Source organism: Centruroides vittatus, unplaced genomic scaffold, assembly GCF_030686945.1.
Source record: "Centruroides vittatus isolate TY-2023 unplaced genomic scaffold, ASM3068694v2 contig_549, whole genome shotgun sequence".
Classification (NCBI taxonomy): domain Eukaryota; kingdom Metazoa; phylum Arthropoda; class Arachnida; order Scorpiones; family Buthidae; genus Centruroides; species Centruroides vittatus.
The window spans coordinates 1287692-1315530 of record NW_027122325.1 but is presented as its reverse complement, the minus strand read 5'-3'; the positions used below and the strand labels follow the sequence as shown (position 1 = coordinate 1315530).

The window sequence follows — 27839 nt, the reverse complement described above, 5'->3', positions numbered from 1 at the left end:
CGACATATTCGGGACAGACCGCTCCCCTGAAAAATTTCTGAATTTATTCGACCTGTTTGAATTCGATCCTTGTCCTCCATAGCAGCAGGTTGATACCCTAACCGCCTCGATCATCCGGTCTCTATCTACGTGTTTGATGCGTGAGCAAAATCCTGAATATGAATGCCTCACGTTTTCAGAGTGTTGGTCAACTAGCCGGATGATCAAGCTGTTAAGGATCCTGCTGGGATCCTGGTTCGATTCCAGGAGGTCATGAAAACTTCAAATTTTTTAGTGGTTGTCTCGGATATTTGTGCCTTGTTCTTCACTACCCAGATGCTTCATTATGGGCCTGATCGAGCCTATGATGAGCTAGAAAAAGACTCTCTTAATGCTCTTGCCAGCAGAACGAGACAAAAATAGAAGAGCTTGTTGGTCAGGAGCGAACCCGCGACCTGGTAATTTTCAATGGCTCTGTTCAATGGTTCTATCCACTCAGTCATTGGCGAGCTGATATGGAATATGATTAAATAGGAAAATTATCAAATAATAAAATTTTAATCAAAACCTATTTTAAAAAAGTAGTCATTATGGAGTTTAAATAAATGACATGAATGACTACAGAAATGTATTTTGTAAAATATCAATAGACTCAAACTTTAAAGATAACAATATAATAAGACTAGAACAAAAATCAAAGATAATACATTAATTATAAAGAAGTAGGCGGATAGCTTGCAGTAAGACATTTTTGTACCGCTATAAGAATTCAATTTGGAAACAGATCCGAACCCTCTTTTTGGTGTTTTGAATTTTTGGCAGTTTTGATAGGTGAGTCAGCAATGACTACCCTACCAGAACTATCAAAAATATGCTAGCCGATTCTATTGACAAAATTCATGCTTGCTGATTCTATTGTAAAAACTTGGTCTTATTTACAGAAAAATACTAAAAATAGTAACACGAAAATATAAAATAGAAAAATTCCATAGAGCAGAAAGATTTCAGAAAATCGAGTTAAAAAATTCTTAACTTTTCTTTTGTACAGGCTGCGTTTCAAAGTTGAACTCAAAAATCAGTGATGGGAAAATTATTTTAATAAAATTTTCCTAATCTCATCACATCAACCAATGATGAGCTCAACACACTCATCAAAACTGAAAGTTGAATGTGTTTAACTTCATGGTGGACGAATTTTATTTCGTTATCAATGCTAGTATATACTGATTAAAGACAATCATAATTATATTGTTAACACACAGTATCTGAGAAATTAAAAAATAGTGAATCATTATAAAATTCAATAGGACGGGCAAATGATGAAATAATTTAATTAATCAAATTCATAAAATAAATCGTTTATCCATTTCTTATACGTTTGAAATTTGTAAGAAAAGGTAATAATTATTGTCAAAGTTATTTACAAAAACAATTATTTCCTAATAATATGACGCGACGCACTTTGAGGGTGTTACAGCTGAAGAGTTGGTCAAAATTAAAACTCTAGCCATGATACCGATACTTGAAGTTGATAACCTATATCCCTGCGTACGTACGTGGGTAGCCCGATATTAAAGGTACAGGCCAAAATTACACTAAACTTTATAATTAAAAAAATATTTAATACATTCCATAAAAACTACATACTTTTGTTTATTTCTCGACATTATCGCCGTAAACGTTGAGAGATTTATCCCAGCGTGACACTATTTTAAACATCCCTTCATGATACTGTTGCTTGAAGTAGTCCAGAACGGTATCTTCCAATTTCTCCTGATCTGCAAAGTGTTTTCCCGCCAAAAATTTCTTTAAAAGTCCGAATAAATGAAAATCCAAGGGGATCTGGACCATTCTCCACGCGTCAAATCAAACCGAACTGTGGTTGGCACAGCGGAATTGGGAGGTCCTGCAACATCCTCCGTATACTCAAAATTTAACTCCCCCTCGGATTTTCATTTATTCGGTTATTTAAAGAAATTTTTGGCGGGGAAATGCTTTGCAGGTCAGGAGGAATTGGAAGATGCCGTTCTGGACTACTTCAAGCAACAGTATCATGAAGAGATGTTTAAAGTAGTGTCACGCTGGGATAAATCCTCTCAACGTTTACGGCGATAATGTCGAGAAATAAACAAAAGTATGTAGTTGTTGTGGAATGTATTAAATATTTTTTTAACTATAAATTTTAGTGTAATTTTGGCCTGTACCTTTAATATCGGACTCCCCTCGTATTTCAGATAGAATGGACTCGCCCGGGTCTCCGCATGCCACGTTAAAACTTGTCTCTAGAACTCGTTGCAACGATTTAAACATAGTGAATTACGTGTGACTCTTGTATGGGTTAAATTTCTTCTGAATTCCTTTGTATGTATGTATATATATATATATATTTAAAATTTAATTATTTAATTGCTACTGTTTAGTTATAAGAAATAAATACGATTCAATGATCATAGTTCTGTGTAAGCGAGAGTATCATGGCACTCTCCTAAGGACATTCCAGGTGACGATTAAATCTTTCCTTTTATAAGACCCTGTTTTATGTAGACACACGTGCTTGTGTACTGTACATTAAACTGTTCCAACTAAGCGGTCCTTTCTTTACCTCGCTACCGCACTCTGCACCAGACAGAACATTTTGTTAAATGAAACATGTTCCGTGACATTTAGTAAAGTTCTCACCTGAATTAACAATTAGTTTTTACCAGAATATTGCTTACATATTGTTCAGTCATGTTTAAAACAAAAAACTTGCGATTTTTTTACGATTTTTTCTGGAATAAATTTATTTTCGTAAAATCAGCAATAGAATTCTGTGTCCGTTAAACATACTTAGCTTATTCCATTAATTTTTTTTTTTTTTTTTTTTTTTTTTTTTTTTTTTTTTTTTGATGGCAGCTTGTGGGAGGTGACCAGATCCCATTTAATGAATAGTTTATATATAGGCCTATATGTAACACACTATTGTATGTATGTGTAAAAATCTAGATGACTGGTTCATGTACTTGCAAAAATTTGCTCAAAAGGATATGCAATGCCGGAGTCGCAGTTCGATAAACAGAAAGAAATTGAATCTTTTCACATCACGATATAAAAGAAAATGGTGCAAAGCAAATAAAAATAATATTTACTTTACCTTGATGAACAAAAGACCTTGAAAGAACAGAAATTTAAAATTACGGGAATGTTCGAACCACCATGCCTAGACTCCCTTAAACAAATTTTGGAACTTGTTTATGCTTGGCATCCAATGGCTCCTACAATTCACAATAGTTTATTAATCATTCAACAAGAACGATTAATGAACTATTGTGAATTATTGTTGAATGAGCGTTAGTTTCTATTGAACACTTGAACGAAAAAGCCTAAGAATGCTAGCAACAAAGATTTTAGAGGATATAGAAGACATCCAAGAATAAATATGTGCAAAAACTTGTTAAGTTGTTTATTAATATCTTCTGATACGTACAGTACAACTATTTTTGGCAATTACCACAAAAGAAACTGGTTACGCTCTCCAAAGAAGTTTTAGACATTAATTGTTGATGACTTTAATATTAAAGTGTAAACAACAATTCAGTTGTTAAGAGTGATCTTTGTCGATTGATGGTGAATATCATAGTGATTGATTTAATAATAGGCCTAAGTGATTTAAAAATAATGATTAACATTAAACAAAATCTTTTGAAAAGTAATTTTTTTAAATAGATATAATGTACTGTACTACAAAAGTTACTGATTTTATGATGCATTTTTTATTTTGCTTATTTTTCAAAGTAGATTTTTTGATTAAACATATTACTGACTGAAAAACTAATAATGTTATTAGTAGAGTAAATTTTGTATATGTTTCTATCTATTCGACAACGTGAGCATAAACATTGCAATATTTTTGACTAGCTTTCTGGTTACAACTATTGATATGTGCGATGATAGAAATCATGAACTTTGTAGGCCGGATAGCCGAATAGTTAAGATGGCAGCCTGTCGCTTGAGGGACTCGGGATCGAATTTGGACAAGTCGAAAAGTCCCAGAAATTTTTCGGGAATGGTCCGTCCGAATGTATTGGGTCCCATCCCTCAGTAACTGGCCGAACCCATAACAGGCTTGCTAAAAAAGATCTAGAGCCTATAGGTCGAAAGGAGTTTTATAAAAAGCTAATAGAACGGACGGTCAGCAGAGGTGGTTAATTAAGACATCAGCTATCACTCTGGGAAACCCTGGAGCAAATTCGGGAAAACTAGTTTTTACTACAAATCCAAAAATTTTTAAAGGACGGAATTGTTGGTCCTTGTCCTCACATCCTAGCCACAGAAGTGTGATTTTGGGCCTGGCGGAACCCATCATGGACAGAAAAATGAGCCTCTTACTCTCAGGGCGAAAAGAGTAAATTAAAAAAAAAAAAAAAAAAAAGCAATAGAAAGTGAGGACAATGGTGACTTCGATAGAGCAATACGGCAGACAAAACACACCACGCAAATCCGTTACAACGAAACGTAAATATATTAGGAAATATTTAGATATCCATTGATATAGACGTTCGCAGAGAGACAAATGGGCCACTTGCTCCTTCCTAGATTCGGGTAAAAAATTCCACAAATTATAATTGTAACATCACCAAAAGTTATGAATACAATAATTGAACTAAAAAGAAAAGTGACCACAAGAGCAGATGAATTTTATGTCCGTTCCACACACGTCCAGGATGAAAGGTGAGAACCTTTCTCTCCTCTATCCCCAGACCAAGCTATTCCTTCCTCTTGGTGCCTCCTGAGTTCTCCGAATTCCTGACGAGCTCAGATGTGGAGTTAATGGGGAGGGGTTCTTATAAGTAGCAGTTTTTAAACTCTATTTACAATAATCATAAAAAGTGATTGAGATATGTCACCTTATTCCTTCGTCCATGGGACTTTTTTCTGTCTTAAAAAAATTTTATTAACGATTGGGTGGTTTCGTCCCTCGGCACCTAAAAAATTAAATAATTTATTGATTGAACTTTCCCCTAGAAAATTTTCTGCTGACGTCCAATGTCCATTGATATTTAACTTTCGAAAATAATGCATTTAAAGGTCGAAATTGAGTATGAGATATATGACCAGCAAATAGCTTCGTATTCACTTTTATTTAATTGCTGATTATGAAATTTCGGCGCCAATTCATATGGCACTAATAGTACACGTTATTAAAATTTCTGTTTATTACAAAACGGACATTTTGTAATAAACATTTTACATTTTACATTTTACAAAAACGGAATCGACGTTCATACAAAAATTTATATGTATTTTTTGCTTTCTTTTAAATCAAAATTTCATCTGAATGGAATTTTAGTTTACTTCAAACCGGCCGTAATAGGGAAAGTTGAGATCTATTCGTGTTGTCACTCGAAAATATTTTAATCCAATCCAAAATTCCTCAAAAAGTCTTTTACAATTTATCAAGTTTAATGTACCTTTATTACAAAGATCAAAGACGATAACAGTGTCCAATATTTTATAATAATAATTATTATTACAATAAATAATAATAGTCCAGTTTCTATTCGCGCGTGACTAACTCGTAAGCAAATCATTTATAGGCTTGGACAAATAACAAAAATCGATATTGTTTATGAAACTCTGGAAAAAAGTCGAAGGGGAATTAGAATTTTATTTTTTTATTTAGACATTCATCATCGGAGTAATGTTTATTCAAATATGTTTTCATCTGAAGTATTTATTGGTATACTGATGTTCGATCTTTCTGAAGAACTTAAGGTTTATCTTCAAGTATAAAGTATCATACACTTATTAACGGTCATAATACAAAAACGTGGTTCACTTTGAGATGGTCTTATGGATTCAATAATAGTATGAGATTGTTTAATTATTTATAAGCAAGTATTACGGGTTTTAATCTTTCCAGAAAGTCAGTTGCGTATTTGGCATGATACACTCAATTCGTGACTAGCTTATAGTATCGACTTTACCGAATTTATTTAAAAAATTTGTGGAAAATTTTGGATTTTCTGTTTGCCAAACTTTTTTTTAAGTATGAAATCTATCCCAATAAATTTCTGATTTCAAAATGGTTCAAAATTTCAAATTTCTGATTACCAAATGGAACTCGAACTTTGAGGGTCCTTTTTAAATTTTCAATTTGAATTAGCTTTTAGTATTTTTTTAGAAATTTCATTGAGTCATTATTAAATCTGAATTGTATATTTAGTAAAAAAAAAAAAAAAAAACATATATATACGCATGCAATAAATATAACTCTGAATTACTGTTTACTGTAATTCAGAGTTATATTTATTGCATGCGTATTTGATTTGATTTATTATTTCATAGGAACAAACTTGTAAACTCATATAATTTACAATTGCCTTATGTTAATATGTTGTAATTTATATCATTAAAAAGTTCAGATATAATTTATTTATACAGTAAATATTGTTTATATAATACTAAATACTGAACGTTTATACAGTAAATAAGATAAGTCACAATATCTAATTAACGTTTTATTAGTAATTAGATTATTATTTAAATACAAAAGCAATTAGGAAATTTTTAGTCTTCCTCTTCAAATATTTTAATTAAAATCTCGTTTAAAAGCGCTTGTCTATGCAAATACTAATATTGTTTTGAGGAAGTTTTACATTTATTTATTATATTCTATATGATTTAAATATAATTAAATATTTTAATTTTAATTTTTTTTTTTACATTATAAATGAAAGAAATTTCTTTAAAGGTTGTAATAAGAATTCTGTTTATAACTTTGAACACTGTATTGTTTTCAATATACATTTAATTTATTTATAGCCCTTTTAATTACAGAAACTTTTACAGATGAAGATATATTTTTAATTTTTGAGTTATTTTCTTTGATCCTATTATTGCTTTGTTTACTCCAATCAACTTAATGCTTTATTTCTTGTTATTACTTTTTGTCGTCTTCATTATTGTTGTTTTTGTTTCCTTTCCAATATATCTAAACGTTTGTTTCCAAGTTTTAAGTGCTGCTTATTGCTTACTGTTACTGGTAGAAATTTAATTTATTACCTAATTTTACAAATTTAAATATATATATTTATTTAATGTAATAGGTAAGAAACTACATATATAGAGCTACTACTAAATTTGTAAAATAAATATAAATATATGTTTTGGTATGTCATTGGTATGTCATTTTTAGAATTATGTTTACTTTTAACCGAAAATAAATGAATGATTATTAGGATATATTATAAATTTTTAAATTACTTAAAAGTTTCTACTGTATTAATTCAATTAAATTTGTATGCGCAGATGTTTTCAAGTATAATATAAAATTACATCTAGAATTCTTTTTAAAATTGGAATATTTATGTAGGTTATATCTAGTTACATTATATTTGTGAATATAATGGCTATTGAAATGGCATCGATGGCCAAAATTGTCGTAATTGACAATTTATTCTCTTGTACTTGAACGTCGGAAGATATGAAACAAGAAAATGGAAGCCAGTAAACGAAAAAATGAGTTCTAAAAATAGCAATAGAAGGGTCTGGAAAACTTTTTACATTTGAAAATACGCGTGAATTAATGAGGATAACCATTTTGCAGAATATAAAAATGCAAATTAGTAGAAAATAAATATTCTCAAATTGGATTAAACTCTAATTAAGAAATAGAAAGTTTTTCTTGAAATTCATAAAAGAGTGATGGAAAAACAAAATAAAATTGTGGCTAAACATCACAAATTAAAAGAAAGCATTGACCGGTTGTAAGGCGAATCAATCATAAAAACTGTATTTTCCACGAAAGTGTTTCTAGTAAAAATATAAATTTGAATGACAGTTTTAAGCAAAATTTAGTTTTATTGATTAGATTCAAGTATTCGAAAACAAAAGAATAAAATCAACTCCATATAAAAACATAAACTTGTTTTCTAATGCTTTTAAAAATTGTTTTAATGTATTTACGTTTGTTTTAGTAAAAGTTTTAGTGGTTTTTTTTCTAAACATATTATACGATTTCGCTTCTTTTTATGGAATAATTTAGGAATATTTCTTTTAGCTTGGGTTTTTTTCCCCCTATAGATTTAATTTTAATCAGTTTAACAGGCCTCTTATCATATTTTCCGTGATTTCTAAAGTAATGTTTAATTCTGTTTACATAATTATAATGTATTTAAAAGAAAAAAAATTGCAACATTTTATAATTTATTTTAGACGAAATATAAAATAATTTTAATAACTTCATTCAGCTTAAAAATGTTTTAAGAAATTATCTATACTAAGTATCTCTAGATGATATTTGAAAAGAAAGCAATGAAAATGAAACAAATTTTAGAAAAAGTATATATTTATATCAATGAAAAAAAGTATTTATGAACAGGATAAATTGTTATTGAACATAATTTTCAAAATTAAGGAGAATTTTTTTATGAACATAGGAAGATCTAAAATGTTGAGAAAAATGCCCAAAAATGTATTAAAATAAAGGAAGACATGGTTAATTTATGTTTCCAATCAATCTTCATTAAAATCTTATAACATCTTAACATTTTTGTTTTTATAAATTTGGCAAAAGATAACTCACATTAAGAAGTTTTTCTCGGTCGTATTCTATTCTATCATTTCTCAATTTTATTTTACTTGACAATTATTCATTTTGTTTAGTTTGTAGTTTTATAGATCGACAATTTTTGAATTATTTATTTATTTATTTATTTTTCTTAACTTTCTTTTATCTCACTATCTAAACATTATTTTGATCAAATTTAATATAATGAAAGGTTCGTCACAACATAAATCAACACTTTACTCGTAATATGTTATAGTAACTCAAAGTTCAAATAATATTTTAGAGATTAAGTATTGATTTATGTTGAAATGATTATAATAACTCCTGGAAAAGTCTTGCTCTTCTGAGAAAATTTTAATATTCTTATATGAGCTTGTATATTCAAGAAGTCAAACTTATAAATAAGCTATAGTTAGTTACCGTATATTAATTCTGAATTGTCGATATTTCTATAATATTTTAAATTTATTTTAAATGAATATTCAAACTTTCATTAAATTATTTTATTTTTAATTTTAAAACACAGTACGGGTAATTTAGCTTATATCACTTACATTAGGGGTTCCTAAACTCTTTTGCTTGTCGATCTCTTTCCATACTGATACAAAATAAGACCCCACCAATGGCCGAGTGGATAAAACCACTTAACACGAGGTCGTGGGTTTACGTCTCGCCAACGGACTGGTCACTTACAGTTTTTCGGATTTTCTTCACGTTTTTAACATCTAAATAGAAACCAGCTTCCCGTACAAAGTCCTCCTGGGATGCATTCCTCCACTGCAGATCGCCCACATATCGCGTTGCCATATACAAACAAACAAATAGAAAATAAGATTAAATTACAAATAGCAATATATAATATTAATTTATTATTTTACTTTACTAAAATGTAAATATATATCAATTGTTATTAAACATATACATATAAAAAATTTTAATTTGTTTGTTGATTCCGAAATGACTTATACCGAATCATCTATTTCCAGATAAATCGATAGCTAGCAACCAGTTTAGAAGCATCTGATTTAAATTGTAGTAAATAAATGAAATTTTATAATAATGAACTAATTCCTTAGAACTACTGCCAAAATTTAATAAATAAATAAATAAATATATATATATATATATATATATATATAAAAGAAGACGTAACCTTTATAGAAATGTTAACTTCATTCTTGCTTTTTTATATTTGACGTTCAGTTCTATGATAAATTAAATTCTTTTTCAAAAGCTACAAGAATACAAAAAAGCATAATTGAAATTATAGATCAACATTTTGAATCCTTTTCAATTTTCTCTTAGATTAAATACTAGTTTCAATAATCTAAATCTTTATTACTCGGATATAGAAAAATGTAGGCCCTATATATTGTTTCTTTTGTATGTTTTGATCTAAATTTTAATACGCAAAAATAATAATTAAAAACATTCAATTAGTAAGAAAGAAAAGAAAAACTGTCAGGTCTTACAGACACAAGAAAAGGAAATCTTGAAACAAGAGTCTAAAAGGAAAAACAAATGCATGTTATTCTTTTCAGGTTCTCGTTTCAAAAAAAGAAAGAAACTGAATTTTTTACAAAAAAAACAACAAAAAATAAATCTAATTTTCGCTCTAAAAGTATTAAAGTAAAAAAAGAAAGAAATTAAAACAGTCAGAATATAGAAATTGTACTATGATTATGAAAATAATCAGCATTGTGTAAACTGTACAAATATTATTGAAAAATCGCAAGTGGGCTTACGATGACATTTATAGATATTTTAATGAGATTATCTCTCAATTCTATATAAGAATCTCAGGGAAGAGCTGTTTGGTAATAGAGACATAAATTCATTTTTAAAATGTTAATTATAATTTAAATGAGACAATTAGTGATCTCACTCTATCATTATAATATTTAAAATTTTTTAAAGTATATAATTGTTTTGTATAGATTATATCATTTTTAATTTTAACAATAAAAACTTTTTAAATTAGTTTTTATCTTTATTTTATACTAAATTGATAAACTAATATTAAGGCTCATTATGTATTATTATTTTTTTTTCAAATTTTTCATTTACGTAAATTTGATGGAAATATAACTGGGAGAGTTTAATAATTACATTAACTTTAAGCTAATCAAGTTATTTTTATCCACTTCTTACGAAGAAACATACTGAATCATCCTGTATCGCGTGTATTCTACATATTTTCCAATGAATCATCACACTCTCATTGGGTTTAAAGCACGTATGAGGATTGTTGTAACATTTATTCTGAAAGTAGAAACATACATTCAGCTTCAATAATGTTTATTACATCTGAAAGAACAAACACACACACACACACACACACCAAAAAAATATATATATTTTGCAAGCGTCACGAGATATATTAGAGTTAACATTCAATTTTTATTTATTCATTTTGATATGGCATAACAAATTATATTAATGTAAACCTGTTATTTAAATTTAATTTTCCATACAATTTCCAAAATTATAGAAGATCTTTCACTTTATTAATTGATTTTACCAACAAGTAAATTTGATTTTTATAACATTAAAAGAAGAAATTATTTTATTTTAAGTAAATTTTAATTTGTATTTAAACTTTTGTTTAACTTTTTTTTTTAAAGAAAAGAAATATTTAGAGGTGATAAATCAACAAATCAATTTAATGGTTAGGAATGAGCAGTTAAAATTCAAATCGGTATTATGTAATAAATCAAAATTTGTCGGTTTAAATGAGAATTGACATAATGTCGAAATTTGAATTTTTTTGTCGGAAAATTTGAATTTCAAAATCGCTTAAGCGTCGACTACATGCATATACCAATGATTTTTTTTAAATATATTTTATTTTATTTTTTATTTCTTCGATTTATCTGATAGCAATGTGATATGAAAACACGTTAAAAACTTACTTGAATATAAATCGATGTTTTCTTTTCGATTGACAAAGGATAAACACCGAAACGTTTGGAATAATGGATTTAGTTCATGTTTAATAGAAACTCGATCTATAAATTCCCTGAGATCATTTTCAAGAATTTTAGAAAACATTTTCAGAAATTCACATAAAAGAAGCAATTCCAAATTTTATAAGTAATTGAATCGACGATTTGAGAATGGGGATGAATTACAATTTAGAAATACCTCTTCAAGGTCACGTTAATGTTTTTTATTTTTATTTTTTAAATTGCTTTAAGACTTTAAAATAAACTAGAGTATTTTATTCGAAAAAAATATTTTAAAGATTTTAGCATAAAATCAATTTGATTTTATTTTAAATGTCAACTTATAATATTTGAAAATTGTGATTCGTGCCTTTCTTTAAATCATCAATTCAATTAATGGGAAAAAATAATAATAATAATAATGATTTTTCAACCATAAACTACGACAAAAATTTAAATTTTTCATTCTTCTCATTTTATTGGCTAGTTTAAATTGGATTTTTAGCTAATCAATAGCAGTTATTGGAGTAATATCGATCGTATAAGCGTGATAATATTTAATTATTTTTACATATTTTTATTATTTGTAGAATTTGCTATAAAATAATAAAAACTTTAATTTTGCAAAATTAATAATTAATTAATTCTTTATTTTAAATTAAGTTAGATGCTGTTTATATACAAAGTTGACTTTGTATTTCTTTTAAGCACATGAGAAAATATAAAATGTAAAGTGAAACCTGAATCAATGTTTTTTCATTAATATTAATTATTCATTTATTAATTATTACAAAGTTTATAAATGAATAATGAAGAATTTAAAGATTTCTGAGAAATAATTTCGATTTCAGTAGATGTATTGAATATTTTAAATTTGGAAAATGCCAACGAGTCAAGTATTTGTTCTATTTGCGTCACTCAAACCTACACTCCTTAGCAAACGCATCAAATTAATGAAATGTCTGAAGAACTTTAAATTTGAAAAGTTGATAAATAATTTATAGATGTAACGTAGATCTGAAGATTTTTTTTCGTGAAGCAGTTGATAAAAAAACTGTTCAAATCATAAAAACGTGGTTTTTCTAAGCAAGAAGAGTAATAAACACAATGTTTTTTTACTCATCCCAGTGTCAGATTCAACTTAGATTTTGATCTTAAGGTAAATTCCAGTATATACCTTTATCTTATTTATTTTTATATCTATTTAACAAATAAAGCATATAAATTGTTATTCTTGATTAAATTATCATATAATTATAACAGATTTATTAATTATTAGATTAATTTTATTATATATAATTATGTTATAAAGTATATTCGAACTTTGTTTAAAGAAAAAAACGTTTTAAACTTTGAAATTTAAAAATATATATATATATATATATTTAGAAAAAACAAAGCTACTACCCAATGCAAATGTATACAAACTTTTTTAGTCTGTTTTTTTTTATTTTTACTTTATTTGTTATATAGAAATGGAAGAATTAAAAGAAAAGAAAGCATTTATTTCATATTTGGCGGAGTCTATGCGTATGAAATGTAAATCGACATTGGAAAAGTTTTACTTTTTTTAAAAAGAGTTTCAGTTCATAAGCGAATACGGTATATAAGAATATAAATTCCTGGCATGTTTTATAGATTGGATGCATTTCATATCGAAAATATTTATGCTAATTCTTACTGGATGGTGAATTACCTTGTTGGTTTTAAGAGGCACCATTCTGTAAATATTTTCTCCCCCTCTTCCTAAAGATCATAGATCTCGCTCGAGCAATTTAAATACTTAAAAATTTTATTCACTGTTTGCATTTTAAATAAACAAATTATTTTTTTAAGTTTTGCTTTACATATCGAAAGTAATAAATATGTTTTTTTTTTCTAATGAAAAATTTCCAAAGTATATTCTACAGATTAGTATTTTATTTAAAAATGCATGCAAAAGTGGCAGGTTTGTTTTTCACTTTTAGAAAATTTCACTTCATAAATGTTATGAACAGGCTTTAGTTTTTTAATATTATTTTTATTTTTTTCAATTTTCTTTTAGAAGTAATTGGGTAAAGAAGTTAAATCGTTAAAATTAAATTTAAAAAAACCTCGAATGATTGGCATATTTTATTTAATTAAGAATTATTTATATTTTAAAAGTAATTGTGATTTTAGATACAGAATATGCTTTAAAAAATGTTATGAGGAGGTTGTTGATTTGGATAAGAAGATTTTTACGGACATTTTCATCTGTATCTGAAAGAATTCTTATGATAGAAATGATATAGGAGATACGTTATCTTCTGGTTGACATCCTCGGAAGAAAAAGAATACATATAAGATTTTTTTCGTGTCATCTTCTCTTAATGCGCCATGAATGAAGAACGATAGATTTTTTTTTTCAAAATTGGCTTATTTAAATTCTTCTCACTTAATCTGGGATAATTATTGTGTTTCGACTCCAATAATTTGTCTAAATTATCAAATTGGAATTTAGTTTTGAATATTTTAAATAAAGATATGTATGAGAATTTTTCTGCACATTTAAAGCAGAATAATGAATTGAAAATAAATAATTAGCATTACACTTTCGTGTTTATATAAATAAATAAAAAATTTCGGATTTTTTAAAGATTTATTTTATTATTAATAATATAACACATTAAATTATGATCTGGTTTTTAGACATTTATAACACTTGGAAATGATTTATTCTTTTAAATGAATGTATAATTGACTCTAGAAATGGTTATTTTCAAATAGTTAATTAGCTAATCGGTCTGACGTTACGAATTTATAAAGCTGTAATATTATAACCTTGCTTTTGATTAAAGGATTTACTGTACCTTGTATTTTTGAATACATCATAAAGAAAATGCCCAAACGTATTTTGAATACCAATTTGAATTTTATGAAACTGTAAAGTTTTTCAATGATCTTTTCTTTTCGTGTTTTATGTAAAATGTAACATAGTAAAGCTTATTCGACAAGCAGTGTCGTGTTCTATGTAATGGAACACAGAACATATCACATTCACATTCGTTATACCGTCTGCAAGATGTTAGGAAGTCGTAGTTCGTGAGGATCTATTTTAAAGATAGAAAGTTACGCCTCGTCTCTTGCTTAATACATCTCTGTTTTCTTTCTGCACATCCTAAATTATGAATTACTGAAGCATTTTGCATTTACAGAGGATCCCTTGTGCCAGATAATAGACTCAATGACATATAATAATAGAAGTTCGGTATTCTGTAGTCACGCAGCGATTCTCTGATCCTATTCGGTGATGCTAGAAATACATATTAGTTAAGATTCGAGATACTCTTGGGAATGTCGACCTCGTTCTACTATGATTCGTGACTCCATCAAAGTTTCGTCTGTAATATCATTTAACGTTATTTTATTCAGAAATCTGACAGTTTAATCGTTTGAATTATCATCAATTTAATCTCGAGAAAGTGGCATTAACGACCGACTTAAGAGTCCTATTCGTGTATTACGTATTTGTCACATACCAAAGTTTGTTTATAATTATTTTATCTTTCTTTTGCTTTGGATACAATTTTGTTATACTTGTATTCAGTTATGTAAACTTTCTTTCTAATCAAATATTCAGTCTTTCTCTCATGTCGGTTATAAAAATAATTAAGTAAATAAAGTACACTTTTATGTAAATATGTTTTATGTATATAAGTAAAAATTAATTTTCTGTTTTCCTACCGAAAAAAATAAATATATTATCGGATTTTTTGAAGTATATTAAAAAGAATTAAGTTTGAAAAAAAGCAATTTACACGAAAGAATAAAAAAGCTGTATCTTTTTAGTCTCACAATCAATGTTTTGAGTTGGAATAGCAAACAATTCGGGAAGTGGCCTGAATAATACATGAATTTGATCGGAAAACGGATGTCGAAGAAAGTCAATGAAGGGTGGTCACGTGACGGGAAGAATAGGAGGAGGAGCCGGCAGTAGTGGAAATGTTCGCCAGCTAAACGAAGTGTGAAAAAGCTGGCTTCTCGGTATATTTAATTCTTCATTTAATACTTGTGTTTCAAGTATAATCGTCTTCTCTTCTTCTTTTAAATAAATAAGTACACGTGGATGTGGTTAAAGAACAATTAACTTAATCCTACTACAAATGTTAATACTATAAACATTTGTTGATAGCAATCACTGACCTGATCTTATCCTCCACGTTTGTGTTTTCTGTTTAAGCCCTTCGCTAAAGACAGATAATTAAATAATATAATTAATTTGTGATATTTTTAAAGTATAAAAATATAAATGATGGATGTATCGATTCGTTTTACTTTTGTTACGTCTCCTGTTCAATTATTAATGAAATTGCATTTTTTAATTGAAACTTTTAAACTTAAACTAAATTTTTAAAACGAGAAATATCAATATTTTTCACTTCTCGAATGAAATATAAATAATCAATATATTTTTGTCTATTAATAATTTATGGACATTGTATGAATTTAAAAATAAATAATTCTATGATGAGAAATATTTAAAGATAGCTATGACTCTAGTGTGAGTTTGTGAGTACAAGCTTCATTATAGGATTTTTTTTTTTGTTTTGATCAGAGGTAACTTTTGTAGAGGTGTCAATAATCTTTTAACAAATCATCGTTTGTAACAATATCTTTTTTCTCCCCTTTTCTTCGGTGGAGAGCTTATCTATTTTTCTTTTTTCTAGTCATAAAACCTAGCATCGTTGGCCGATTCTTTTGTCAAATGTGAACTGAAGTCATAACTTTAGAGAAACAGGAGAAGCGCAAGATCCGATAAGTAACGATCGAGATGAAATTGAAGATAATATTTTCTGGAGTTTGATCAAAACTATCTGCACTGGTAGTTACTTGACTTATATTTTAATTGTATTTCGTTGCTCGTATGACGTTCGATTCTGACTAACATCGAACAATTAAAGGTTAATAAGTTTTTAATTGCTGTTTTGAAGCGATTATGGTTTGTGGTTATCATAAATTGCCTGTAATTTCGTTTACGCCTAATAACATCTTGCTAATTATTGTATATTTTTCCTTGTAAGAACCAGTTCTACGTAACTAAGATTAAACGTTGTAGATATGACGGAAATGTAATGCATAAACTTAGCTTCCTTTTTACAAATTTACGCTTCTCAGAGAAGATTTCGAAAAGTGTATTACGACATTTATTTGTATAGGGAAGGCGAGAATAAACTGTGTCCATTTGTAGGAGCAAATTGCCAAATATGTTGTAAAATCTAGAATGATAGGAACAATACTATAGAGAATGTTACACAAGAAATTTTTATTTTCAAAAGTTTTATTTTTATACGGGTAATAGCTATTTTGTGATGTTCCGTCGTAAACTATACACACAGTGAATCATGTTTAAAAAGTTATTCTTTTATAGTCTTACATAAAAATAGTTATGTACAGAAAGAGACGTTTAAAGCAGAAGTTGAAATCGAAAAAATTACAAATTGCTTTTCAAGCACTTCCTCTGGAATGGATCCAATTGAACATCTGCAGAAAGCTCTCATAAAATGCTAGCGAAATATTCTCAGGTATTAATTTGCATAGAAACCTAACCTGTTTATGTAGTTTTTTCTTTTCTTTTCTTTAGAAAAGTACTTAATCTGTTCTGAAATTAATCGATCTGTACACACGCCGTATGGAAATTTTAAAGGAAATGTACCCATTTAAAACACTTGCTATATAACTTTGCGAATAAATAGACACGAAGATATTTAGTCATCTTTACAAACTCAATTAAGAGTACCTTAATGGAAATTCCTGTCTTCTATCTCAGTTCATAGATTCCACCAAATTTAATTCGAAGAATTGTTTAAATTGGACCCCAAAGAATTTATATTCAATAGGATTTAAGGAATTAATAAAGGGACTAGCTACAGCTTTACTTCCAGAATTCCATTATCTTTTTGGACCATAGAGATTTTCTTTCGAAGAAGATCAGAAAGATAAAAAAAAGAGTGAAAAAACTAACATTAAGAGACTGTGACTTACGAAAACTGTGCTACATATCGATACTAGTCTTCTGACTTGTCAAATCATATTAAGGTGTTGACATGAAAGTTTAATCAAGTTGAACGTTTGATGCTAATAAAAAAGAAGACGAAAAAATAATAATTCGTTTGACCGTCTTGACTTTATAGTTAATGGGCAGGGAATGCTTTTGGTCTGACACAAATCGATGATCGGAAATGTCTGAGGTAACAATGGAAGGAATGACGTGGCTGTCATAAACTGTCCTTGTTTAAATCGATGAGAATGTGCACAATACAAATCTATATCATCAAATTTATAGGGAGAAATAATAAATTTATGGTTATCTTACTTCAATTTCCATTAATTTAATTATTAAAATTTTTATCCAGTGCTTTGTCATGTTTAAAATTCTTAAACAATAAAAGCTTATATAATCATACATACAATTGCAACCTACACGACTATACGTTAAATTAAAACGAAAATCTCACTTTAATCTTCCTAAAATTATTATTTTTTAAATATTTTACAGCCTGTGTGATATTATATATTATAAAAAATAAAATTAATATTAATATAAATTAATAAGTTTATTCGAATTTATAGCGGTACTCCTGGTTTTATTCATTTAACTAACTTGTCTTTTAAGATTAAAAATTAAATTTCTTATGTAAATATTGTTCTCAAATCTTCTTAAAGATGCAAATTAAAGTTTTAAAAATCGAGAAAAAGTACGGTAGTTGATTAAGAAACTGAATTAAACAATTTTTTTTTTCCTAAAAATTTAAACGCGTTCACGTATATACGAATTTTTATAACATTATGCAAATATTTTCCAAATAAAATGATTTTAACTGGTTAAAAATAAAAAGGGTACGACTTTAGTTTGTTTTCGTTTTAATTAGAGAAATCTCCGTCTGTTTTGAAGAGATACAAGCCTTTCTTTCTTAATTTTCGAACAACAAATAGAGTTGAGACCATAAAGTTAGATCCTTTCTAAGATTCAAGAGTTTCCATGATTGAAAAAAAAAAAAAAGTATTTTTCGCCAAAGTGGAAAAATCAACTTTATGGCTTTCTAAAACATTCTACAAAGTTTGCTTCGGGCTAAATTTCTCCAGGCTGTTAAGAACATAATAGCAATTTATATTAAACTTTCGAGTATAAGCCTATTCATTATTTTGAATGGATTTCTTTTTTGTTTGTTTGTTTTTAGATAGACGCATTTCTAACAGGAAATTTTTATTGTTTTTAGAATATATTATATTCTACAGATATGTTTAAACTTTACATTTTAAAACCGTAATTATGTTAATATTTTTCGTCTTTTCTTTTGTTTTTTAACATTAGCGCAACATGTGTTAAATAAACTGAACACGTGCAAAAATTTAAAAGAAAACTCGTTATTGAAAATTAGAAAAAGATTATTTTTATTTTATTAAGTAACACCAGCATTTTTGATTATATTAATATCTTTTTTTTAATGTAAGTTAACTTAGTTGAATGTATAAAGTAGCTTCAATTTTTTGAATGGTAATTATTAAAGTTTTAAGCTCTTAAAAATCAAAAACATAATTTAGTTAGTAGAAAAATATTTTAAAATTTATCATATTTTGAATTTAGTTAAGTTGCCAGCTTTAATGATCGATCGATAATCTAAAAAGATGTAATATGATCCAATAAGTTGAGTAAGAGTTCATTAATAGCGGCCATGTTGAATTGTTGCTGAAAATATTCGATGGAATAAATTGTGTTAGACTGAAGAAAAGTTTTGGTATTGAAAAAATAGAGTACAATGTTTTTTATTTCTTGGAGTTAGACCTGTTACTCTGAAGTAGCTAAGAGGCCACGACAATCAAAGTGGGGCATATCTGAACGAAAGTCGACTTATTGTCTTTGAGAAAACATTCCTTCTCCAAAATACATACAGATAGAAAAGACAGCAGAGCTCACGACAAAAGATCCATCGGGGACTTCGGGACACAGAAAGGGTGAGCTTTACGTATATACATCATCATCATTCTTCCGGCTGTCATCCACGTCCATTCTCTCAGCTGATATACGGCACAAAGGGAAAAGGGGGGGAACAAACTTACTGATTCCTATGGAAGCACCTGCTCTTTGAAGACGACAAAAGATAAAAATACATTGATTGCATATGGAAGTTTCTTATGGAATTTCGATATACCTCAAACAATATTTGAATTTAAAATTATTGAACGCATTTTCTCACATTGTATAGTTTTATGATGTAGCAGCTATTTTCATAAATAGTGAAGTTATAATTTGTTTCGGGCAGTAATAAAAAAGTATAGTTTTTTTTATAGTGAAAATTTTTATAAATTCTCATGTAAACATTTCACTATGTGTCGAATTAACATAATGATTAAGGAAATTTTCGTGTTTGCCATGCAAGAAAGAATGCAATTTTTTTCCTTACAAAAAGTGCATTGAACCTAATTGGATTTTTTAAATAAATTTTTTCTTTGTAAGAACTGATTACGTTTTACATAAAAGCTTATCTAAAGAAAAGGATTGTGAAAGATCTACTAATGAGAGACGGAGATATCTTCTCTTTTCTAGCATAATTACTAGCGTTTTCTTTTGCCTTTGCTTTAACGATTTGCTATTGATCACTTGTTCAGTGCTCAACAGCTAGAGAACAACTTAAAATTGATTTTAACTCACATATGTTTAATTAGACAAATATTGTTTCACTCAAAGAAAGTACCATTGCCAAAAACTTAATTTAAACGTTTCCACTTCATTTGTACAAATAATTATATCTACAAAAAAGAAAGAATAATTTAAAATCTTAATTGACTTATTCTCAGTTGATTTGAAAGCATTTCGGAGAATTAATTCCCATAATTGACAGGCATTTTGTTTAATTTGTCATCTCGATTCTCAAGAGGCTCGTTTTATAAATATATATATAAAAAAACTGCATAATTGTAAAACAGATGACGCATCATTGTTTTCATTGTAGGACAGATCTTGCATTAAAATTAGCTGAACTAATCTAGTTAACCAATTCACCAAACGTGATTTGCATGAGTTGAAACGGGCAACACACCCAGAGAATCCTGCTCAAATCCTGATCATGCATAGTGTTTATCATCCCAAAAGCAACTTGATTAATTGATTGCTGCTACCATTGAATCGAACCGAACAATCTGAAGAACGAGAATAATACATCAAGCTTATTCTTTCTATGTCTTTCAAAAGCATTTTAAACCCTGTCTTCATTAAAATAAACAGATTTATATTTTATATGATGTGGAAGATCAATCTTGATCGAAATTCGAACCGGTCACTTTGGGGCTTGTCCGGTTTAGTGTGATTGGCGGGGATTTGTCCGTAAGTCCAAGACAAATCAGAGCTTGAGGAACTTTCTTGGAAGAGGGTTTCGGCTTACTTAAGTTAATTTTGGCAAGTAATCCTGACGTATTGTTAGTAAAAAAAAACGAAATTCTCTTCTATTCGTCGATATAACAAAGTTTCTATTTGATAAAAGTACGACTGTTAGGCCTACAGTGCGGAAATATTTAGTTCTGAAATGGAAAAACATCATTCAAGTGTTGAATTTTTCTTATGTAATTTGATTTAAAACATAAGGGATAATGGAAAAAGAAAGTAATGGTAGATAGTGGATAGTGCAGTAAATTACTCCAAAAATAGATAAATTGTATTTTTTTTCCCTTTATAAGGATGAATTTTTAAGCACTTTTTAGTATTCCTGTGCCATAATTTTTAGAAAAAAAAATGATAACTTATTTGAAAGAATTTTTTGGATAAAAATTAAAATCAGTTATGTAAATATTTGCATAGAATAAATCTGTAATTAATAAAAATTTACAATTAATTAGCTAAATTAAATTCTCCGCAGATTATTATTCTTATTGTTTTTTTCGAAATTTCTTTAATAAGATACACTAAATCAGTTTCGTTTTATTACATTACTAAATCTTTCTTATTTATTTTCCTTTAATTAATTAATTTGAAATGATTTTACTTCAGAAATGGAAAACATATCAGAGAAATCTTATTAATTCAGACCTGATTTTAATGAAAAATCATCCAAGTATTATTCAGTGTGCAACTATCCATCGGAGAATTGATCAGTATCGAAGTTATTTTGTAGGTCTATCCTTTGAAAGTCTTCTCATTACTTCTGGACAAAAATAGTATATAAGTAATGGTGTCCGTGGTATCATTCATTTATCATTCGAACAAACAATTGGTTGTATGAAATGAAGAATCGAGGAAGTGTTGTCTAGTGGATCCTTTATGTCTACACAATCTTTTGCTTCTAGTAGGAACATTAATTTTGTTTCTTGAAGATAGAATAAATTATGTCTGAATTACAAAAGTACAGCTGTGATTCTTCTTAATATTGCATTATACCTATAAAAATTGTTATAGAAACTTTCTTTTGTTATGTCAGAAGTTTAACTAAGTCTTTTGAACAATGCCGTTAACAATCGTCTTATAGTTATTATTTCTCAGCAGATTTATAATATAAGATTTTGTAAAGAATATAATAAATTTTATCTTTATTTCATTATAAAAAATTTTAAATGAATTTTAAAATATTTAAATATATTTTTGGCAAAGTTAAATTTTTCTAATGTTCAAAATAAGTTATAAATATCAGCCCGTAAATGTCAAATTGGGCCATTTTATGATCGTTCTAGTTTCTGTAGGAAATGACCGAATGAGTTATTACCTTATATGGCTTTACAATCACGTAAAAGATTACAGAAAAGTAATGTTTTAATCCCGAAAATAATAACTTTGTTTGCGTGATTTAAAAATTATGTTTTGAAGAGTTAAAAATTATTTAAACTTTCTCGTAAAGTCAATTTTTGGATTATAGTTACAAAACAGCATAAACATTCTAAGAACCCTTTTGGGATTATTGTAAGTAATTTTTGAATGAATTATTACTCTATACAATTTTACAATCACGTAAAAAACATTAATAAATGTTTATATATTGAAAACAAGTAACATAGCATGCTTTAAAAATTATATTAAATATAACTAAGAATTATTTAAATTTGTAAATTCTTTTCTAATTTGTAATTAATAAATTATAAATGTTTTTTTAGTTTAAAAAAAAAACATTTTATAGTGGAAAACAATTTGAATTGTTTTGGGATCGATTAAAGTTTCCGTAGGAAATTACTGAATAAATTATCACTGCATGAAGTGGGACAATCGTGTAAAAAACGTTAAGAGATTTTTTTAATCTCAGAAATTAGTTCAATTGCGTGATCTTTAAAAATCACTACACCATCAACAATTGCTTTAAATTTTCTTCGGTGAAGTCATGCGTTAATTATGACCACAGAACAATAGTTTAAAAATGGAGTCGTATACGCCCGACAGCTCTTTTGCAATCATTCAAGCTTCTACGGGGAATGAAAAGAATGAATTATCATTAAATATATTTTTACAATCACGTAAAAAACATTAGTAGATTTTCGAATTCAGACAAACAGAGAGTCCAATTGCGTGAAATGTCCAAATTAATCGTACAAGCCTTAATTCTATTTAATGCGTTTAATTATTCACCCGCGCCCGGATCTTCGATTATGTCAAATAACGTAGCATAACTATCAATCTTTAATGATCGAAAACTTTACTTGCATTACAATTTATCCTAAACAAAATACACGCAAACATTAAATAAATGACATATTAAAGGGATGTAATTCTTCCGATAGGCATAAACCTGATGATGGGGCATTTACGATAATGATATTAGAAACTATTAATATTAGAAAAAACGGAGAAAGCAAAAAAAAAAAAATATATCTCGATAACTTAAAAATAGCCACCAATTTTTAAAATCTGTGGCGAAAGAAAGCAAAATCACCTTTTGGTCTTGGTACTAGAGGTTCATTGTACTCAGTTGGCAATACCAGGCAAAGACCCAAGCAATTCATGGATAGAAGAAAAAGAATAGGATCGATTTCGTTGGCAAATGTGTTCTGTTGTTTCAGTGATGAGAATAGAAGACGAGATATGCAGGCCGGTGAATAAAAAGGTAATTTTTCAAACAGTTTACCTTGGGATCGATTTTGATCATATTTAGCTCCTCGTTATAACGATTCATTCTTATCTGATCGACATGGATAAGACTGTCTTTCTTTGATTTTAATAACTGACGAATAATTATATGAAAACAGAAATGGCATTCTTCTAAAAGTTGATAAGGACGATTGTTTGTTATTTGGCAGCCTCGACCGTTTTCCATTTATTGCGGCGAATATTAATTTCAGAAATGATCAATCTAACAAAATCTCTCGGGATATCTCCTGTTACGTATATCCGAAATTCATTAAGTTTATCATCTTGACATCGTTATTATCAAAAACACAATTATCCATTTTGGTGTTTTTTAAAAATATTTTTAATAAAACAGAAGATTAAAAAAAAGAATTATTGGATTGAAATTTATTATTTGTTTCTCTTAATAGTCGTTTATCTATTTGGTATTCATTTAAGTGTGTCAACGATATTTTTAACTTTAGCATTTTTAATAATAAGCGTAAGTTAACCCACGTATTTTTATGGCACGATATTTCAGATTTTAATTAGAGTGTTCTTGCTAACAGATTGTAAGTCCATTATTAGAGTGGGAGCACAATGTTGGAGAAGTTGCGTGTGCAGACATCGAGGCAGGTGGATTTCGACTGATGACAAGACAGTCACCAATCAAATTGCACTTACAACGGTTGGTCTTGCTTCGACCGTCACGAAACTCTCTCCAAAATGACGCGAAACATGAAACAAGAGAACAATGAACTTACAACGAATCTCGTTATGTGTATAAAAAACAGCAGAAGCCATCGTTATTTCGTAGTAAAGCGAAATTAACTGCCCGTATAACGTTTTTCTTTATTATTTCTACGAGAGAATTCTTAAAAATCTTACTTTAATTGTAGAAGGTTCCATGGATTTCTTAATTAATACAAGGTATTCTACATCTCGGCAATTTTCATGAAAATCAAATTAGTTCGGAAGGAAATCGGGAAGAGGTTAGTAATTACTGTTGTCGGCATCAATTTATCACCGTCTTTGGTTATGTAAAGGAAGACGATGACTGTGCACCGACAAGATGTCAGTTTGTTCATTATAACGCGCTGCGGTTCACATTACAGATTTTCGAATTCATTCATATTCCATTGTATAGAGAGATTCCAGCTCCTCCCGTCCGTTATTGGTCCACTTGATCAAATGGCTTTGCTGCATTCTTTTGTAGTGGATGTCTCTTGATATTAATTCCCATTTTTTTCTCGTGTCATTAATGAAAAATATCAAATTACATCCCGTCTCTTCTGAAACATAATTTGTGCATCGTAGCAATTTTTTTCCTGTTTCTTTTTTCTATAGCAGGCAGGGAAACGTCTGTGTTCAATATTAATGCTGTAACTTTTGATAAGAGTGTAACAATACTGATCTTAAAATATCGGATAAATTAGTTTATCTACAAAACATACATAAAAAAAACTGAGCTAATAAAATAACGAAATAAAATTCTAAAGGATAGAGTTTTACCAGATTTTTTTTTTTACGTTTCAAATACGTCTTGCGGTCTTTTAAATTTAAGAAAAACGACGGCGAAGAAGGCCTAAAACTGTAATTTGCATTTTTTATTTCCTCAATTTTGGCTTGTAGCACATAAAAAGTCCAAATTCGAAGCTGTTAGCCGAACAAATTTAATTTTACTGCCTGTATAAGGTTAGAAAATTTTTATTTTTATTCGTTGCGAGATATTTAACGATACCGTTATCTAATTTTATTAAGAGTAACATAATTAATAAAACAGTGCTGGCTATGTCAATATAACGTCTCATTAACTCGAACAATGAACAATATGCAAATGAAGTTCAGTATATGAAGATCCGTCTCTGGCATTAAACCTATTTATTTTCTAAGAGACAGAGATTATTCTTAATGCTACACACTTAATCGAAAAGAAGTACTTTTAGGTACCGAAGATGGATTCTAAAACTATTAATATTTCTGTGACAGGATATTATTATAGAACGAATTTTCTCCAACATAATTATCCTGCAGGAGATGGCAATCATTTCTTTTGAACAAAAGTGAAAAGTTTTAAAATTTTCGTTTATTATTAGATGAGATGAGATGATTTTGAATTGTTTTTCGCTATACAATTCCGTTAAGTTTTTCCAAAATTAATCATTATTAATGCAATCAAATTGCAGTCTATGTTCATATATATATAGTCTGTAATTTAATTACAGACTATATATAAGAAATAATTGTCTCATAGAAAAACAAATTCAAGCATTTATATGATAATTTATCTATGAAAATGTTTAACAACGTTTTGCATATATACAGAAGCTATCTCAATTGCATTTAATAAAGGTATCCAGATGTTAGTAAGTATCGGAACTAATGGATCGAAGCCGGTCGTGTTTGCACTATTATCAACCTTTTTTTACACTTTAATAAGTATTTTTCGCCCTGGTGCTTTACAATAAGTATTATAAGGCCAAAAAAAAGTGGAAACGCCAGAAAATTTCCACTCACTTTCTTCCAAAGATTTTTATGAACTGTCAGGAATTCCTTTACTTTCCTCTAGGGTACGTTTTATGACTTGTTGTTTACAATCCGTACAGCCACTTGGGGAACCTTAGATGACAAAACGACATTTTGCCCTTATACTACGAAACATGACATTTTTAGATGCGGCAGGAAATTTATTGAACCACAGTTTTGTTTCAAATAAAACAGAAAACAAACATTCGGTATTCTCCCACCATCTCGTTATCATTTTGTTTATTTTTAACATAGTAAAATTCAAGACAATCTGCAGAATATGAATAACTTAAACAAGAGTAATAGTGCAGACATTTTTGTTGGTAATCTCCGTATAATTTGGTAAAAGAGATACTTTTATATAATCAAGATTTACGTAAAAATAGAATTATTACATCCATATAAAGAATTATTTTATTTCTAAAATTGAGTTATCAAGAGTTATTCAACATTCGATGAGAATTTTTTCCCCTAAAATAAGAGTAACAATATATATATATATATATATATAAAAGCAGTAAATAATTTTAAAGTGTTTAAAATGTTTCGCGTGATATTTTCATTTCTATGAAAAAAAGAAATCGAGAAAAATAATGGAACTGAAAAAATGCAATTTTTTTCTCTTTTTTCTTTTCTGAAAATCTTGTTTGAAGTATACACAAGTAAGTAATTCTCTTTCTGCTTCCATTTGTAGTAAAACAGATCAAATCTTTCCCATTTACAAAGATACAAAAAAACGAGAAATGGAATGTTTTAACAAATATCGCAGCATCTTCCCAAAAATTGTCATCGTCCTGAGGGAAATTGTTCTGTTTAACAGACATTCATTAACAAACAGCATTAGATTTCAAAGCGGTGTGCTTATATGTTTATTACTGGATCTCCGTTTCTGTAAAAGATAAAACAATCAATCTCCAAAAAATTTGTTACCAAACTAATTCATTCAAGTAATTGAATACACTCTAGCAGGATTTTTCCAAATGTTTATGAATACCACAAGTAACCACTTAACGTACGTCATTAACAAAATTATCCGCAAACCGAAAGAAAAAGATAGGGAAAAAAAAGCTACTCTTAAGTGGATTGAATCATAAATAAACTGAAATTATTAACCATGTAAAAATAGAAAAGACTGATTTTTTTTTTACTTAAGTATTTCCAGTTTTATAAAGAAGAGAGATGCAAAGTTACCGTTTTAGGTGCTTGAATCACTTGTCCAATTAAAGGTTTCTCAAAGGAACTTCTCCTTTTTTCATCGAACTCTCTTCTGCTGATAGGTATGACTGTATGATTACTGAAATCTAATTCAGCATACTGAGTACAGTGAACATTGTTACTCTTGGGAGGAGGAAAATGTTCCTGGCATGGGAGTGACAATTCAGCATAAGTAACTCCATCTTCCTTCTGAAAATCGATATTATTCGATGTGATACTCTGCATAGTTTGTGTACACTAAATATGAACAAGCCAACTAGAACATAAAAGTATTCCGTGCTAGAGATTTAATTTACTTAATAACCCTTGGTAATTCAGTAATGAATGCTTTTTACGCAAAATTACTATACAATAAAAATAATTAAGTAATTTTACTATCCTATAATGAGCTTCTTCCGTATCTTTTTTTAATGAGTACAAATACTTTTTACTTTGTTTTTCTAATGAGAAAAGTTACCAAAAATAAACTAAAATTAAATTTGAATAGTATTACCGCATTAAAATTATTCATTATAAAGAATTTAACTGTGTAAATACACGCATAATAATTTACGCTTGATTAACATTATACTTTCGACAAGAT

General features: G+C 28.3%; 3 protein-coding genes across 5 annotated transcripts in view; 1 reads left to right on the top strand and 2 right to left on the bottom strand.

The window, feature by feature from the left end:
- PolA2 (DNA polymerase alpha subunit B) overlaps nucleotides 1-17295 on the top strand; it is an 83323-nt gene extending 66028 nt beyond the window's left edge. Inside the window, exon 17 of the mRNA XM_067274464.1 lies at nucleotides 16164-17295. Coding sequence (XP_067130565.1) covers nucleotides 16164-16169 — 6 coding nt within the window. The 3' untranslated portion in view covers nucleotides 16170-17295. The remainder of the gene's footprint in view (nucleotides 1-16163) is intronic.
- The window catches only part of LOC136978699 (protein FAM50 homolog), a 335477-nt gene that overhangs the window by 86880 nt on the left and 220758 nt on the right, over nucleotides 1-27839 (bottom strand). The gene's annotated exons all lie outside the window — the stretch shown is intronic.
- The window catches only part of LOC136978681 (protein turtle-like), a 90264-nt gene continuing 88671 nt past the window's right edge, over nucleotides 26247-27839 (bottom strand). For all 3 annotated transcript variants that reach the window (XM_067274432.1, XM_067274431.1, XM_067274433.1), the window contains 2 exons: nucleotides 27233-27445; nucleotides 26247-26930 (listed from right to left, as the gene is read on the bottom strand). In XM_067274432.1, coding sequence (XP_067130533.1) covers nucleotides 26889-26930; nucleotides 27233-27445 — 255 coding nt within the window. In that variant the 3' untranslated portion in view covers nucleotides 26247-26888. The remainder of the gene's footprint in view (nucleotides 26931-27232; nucleotides 27446-27839) is intronic.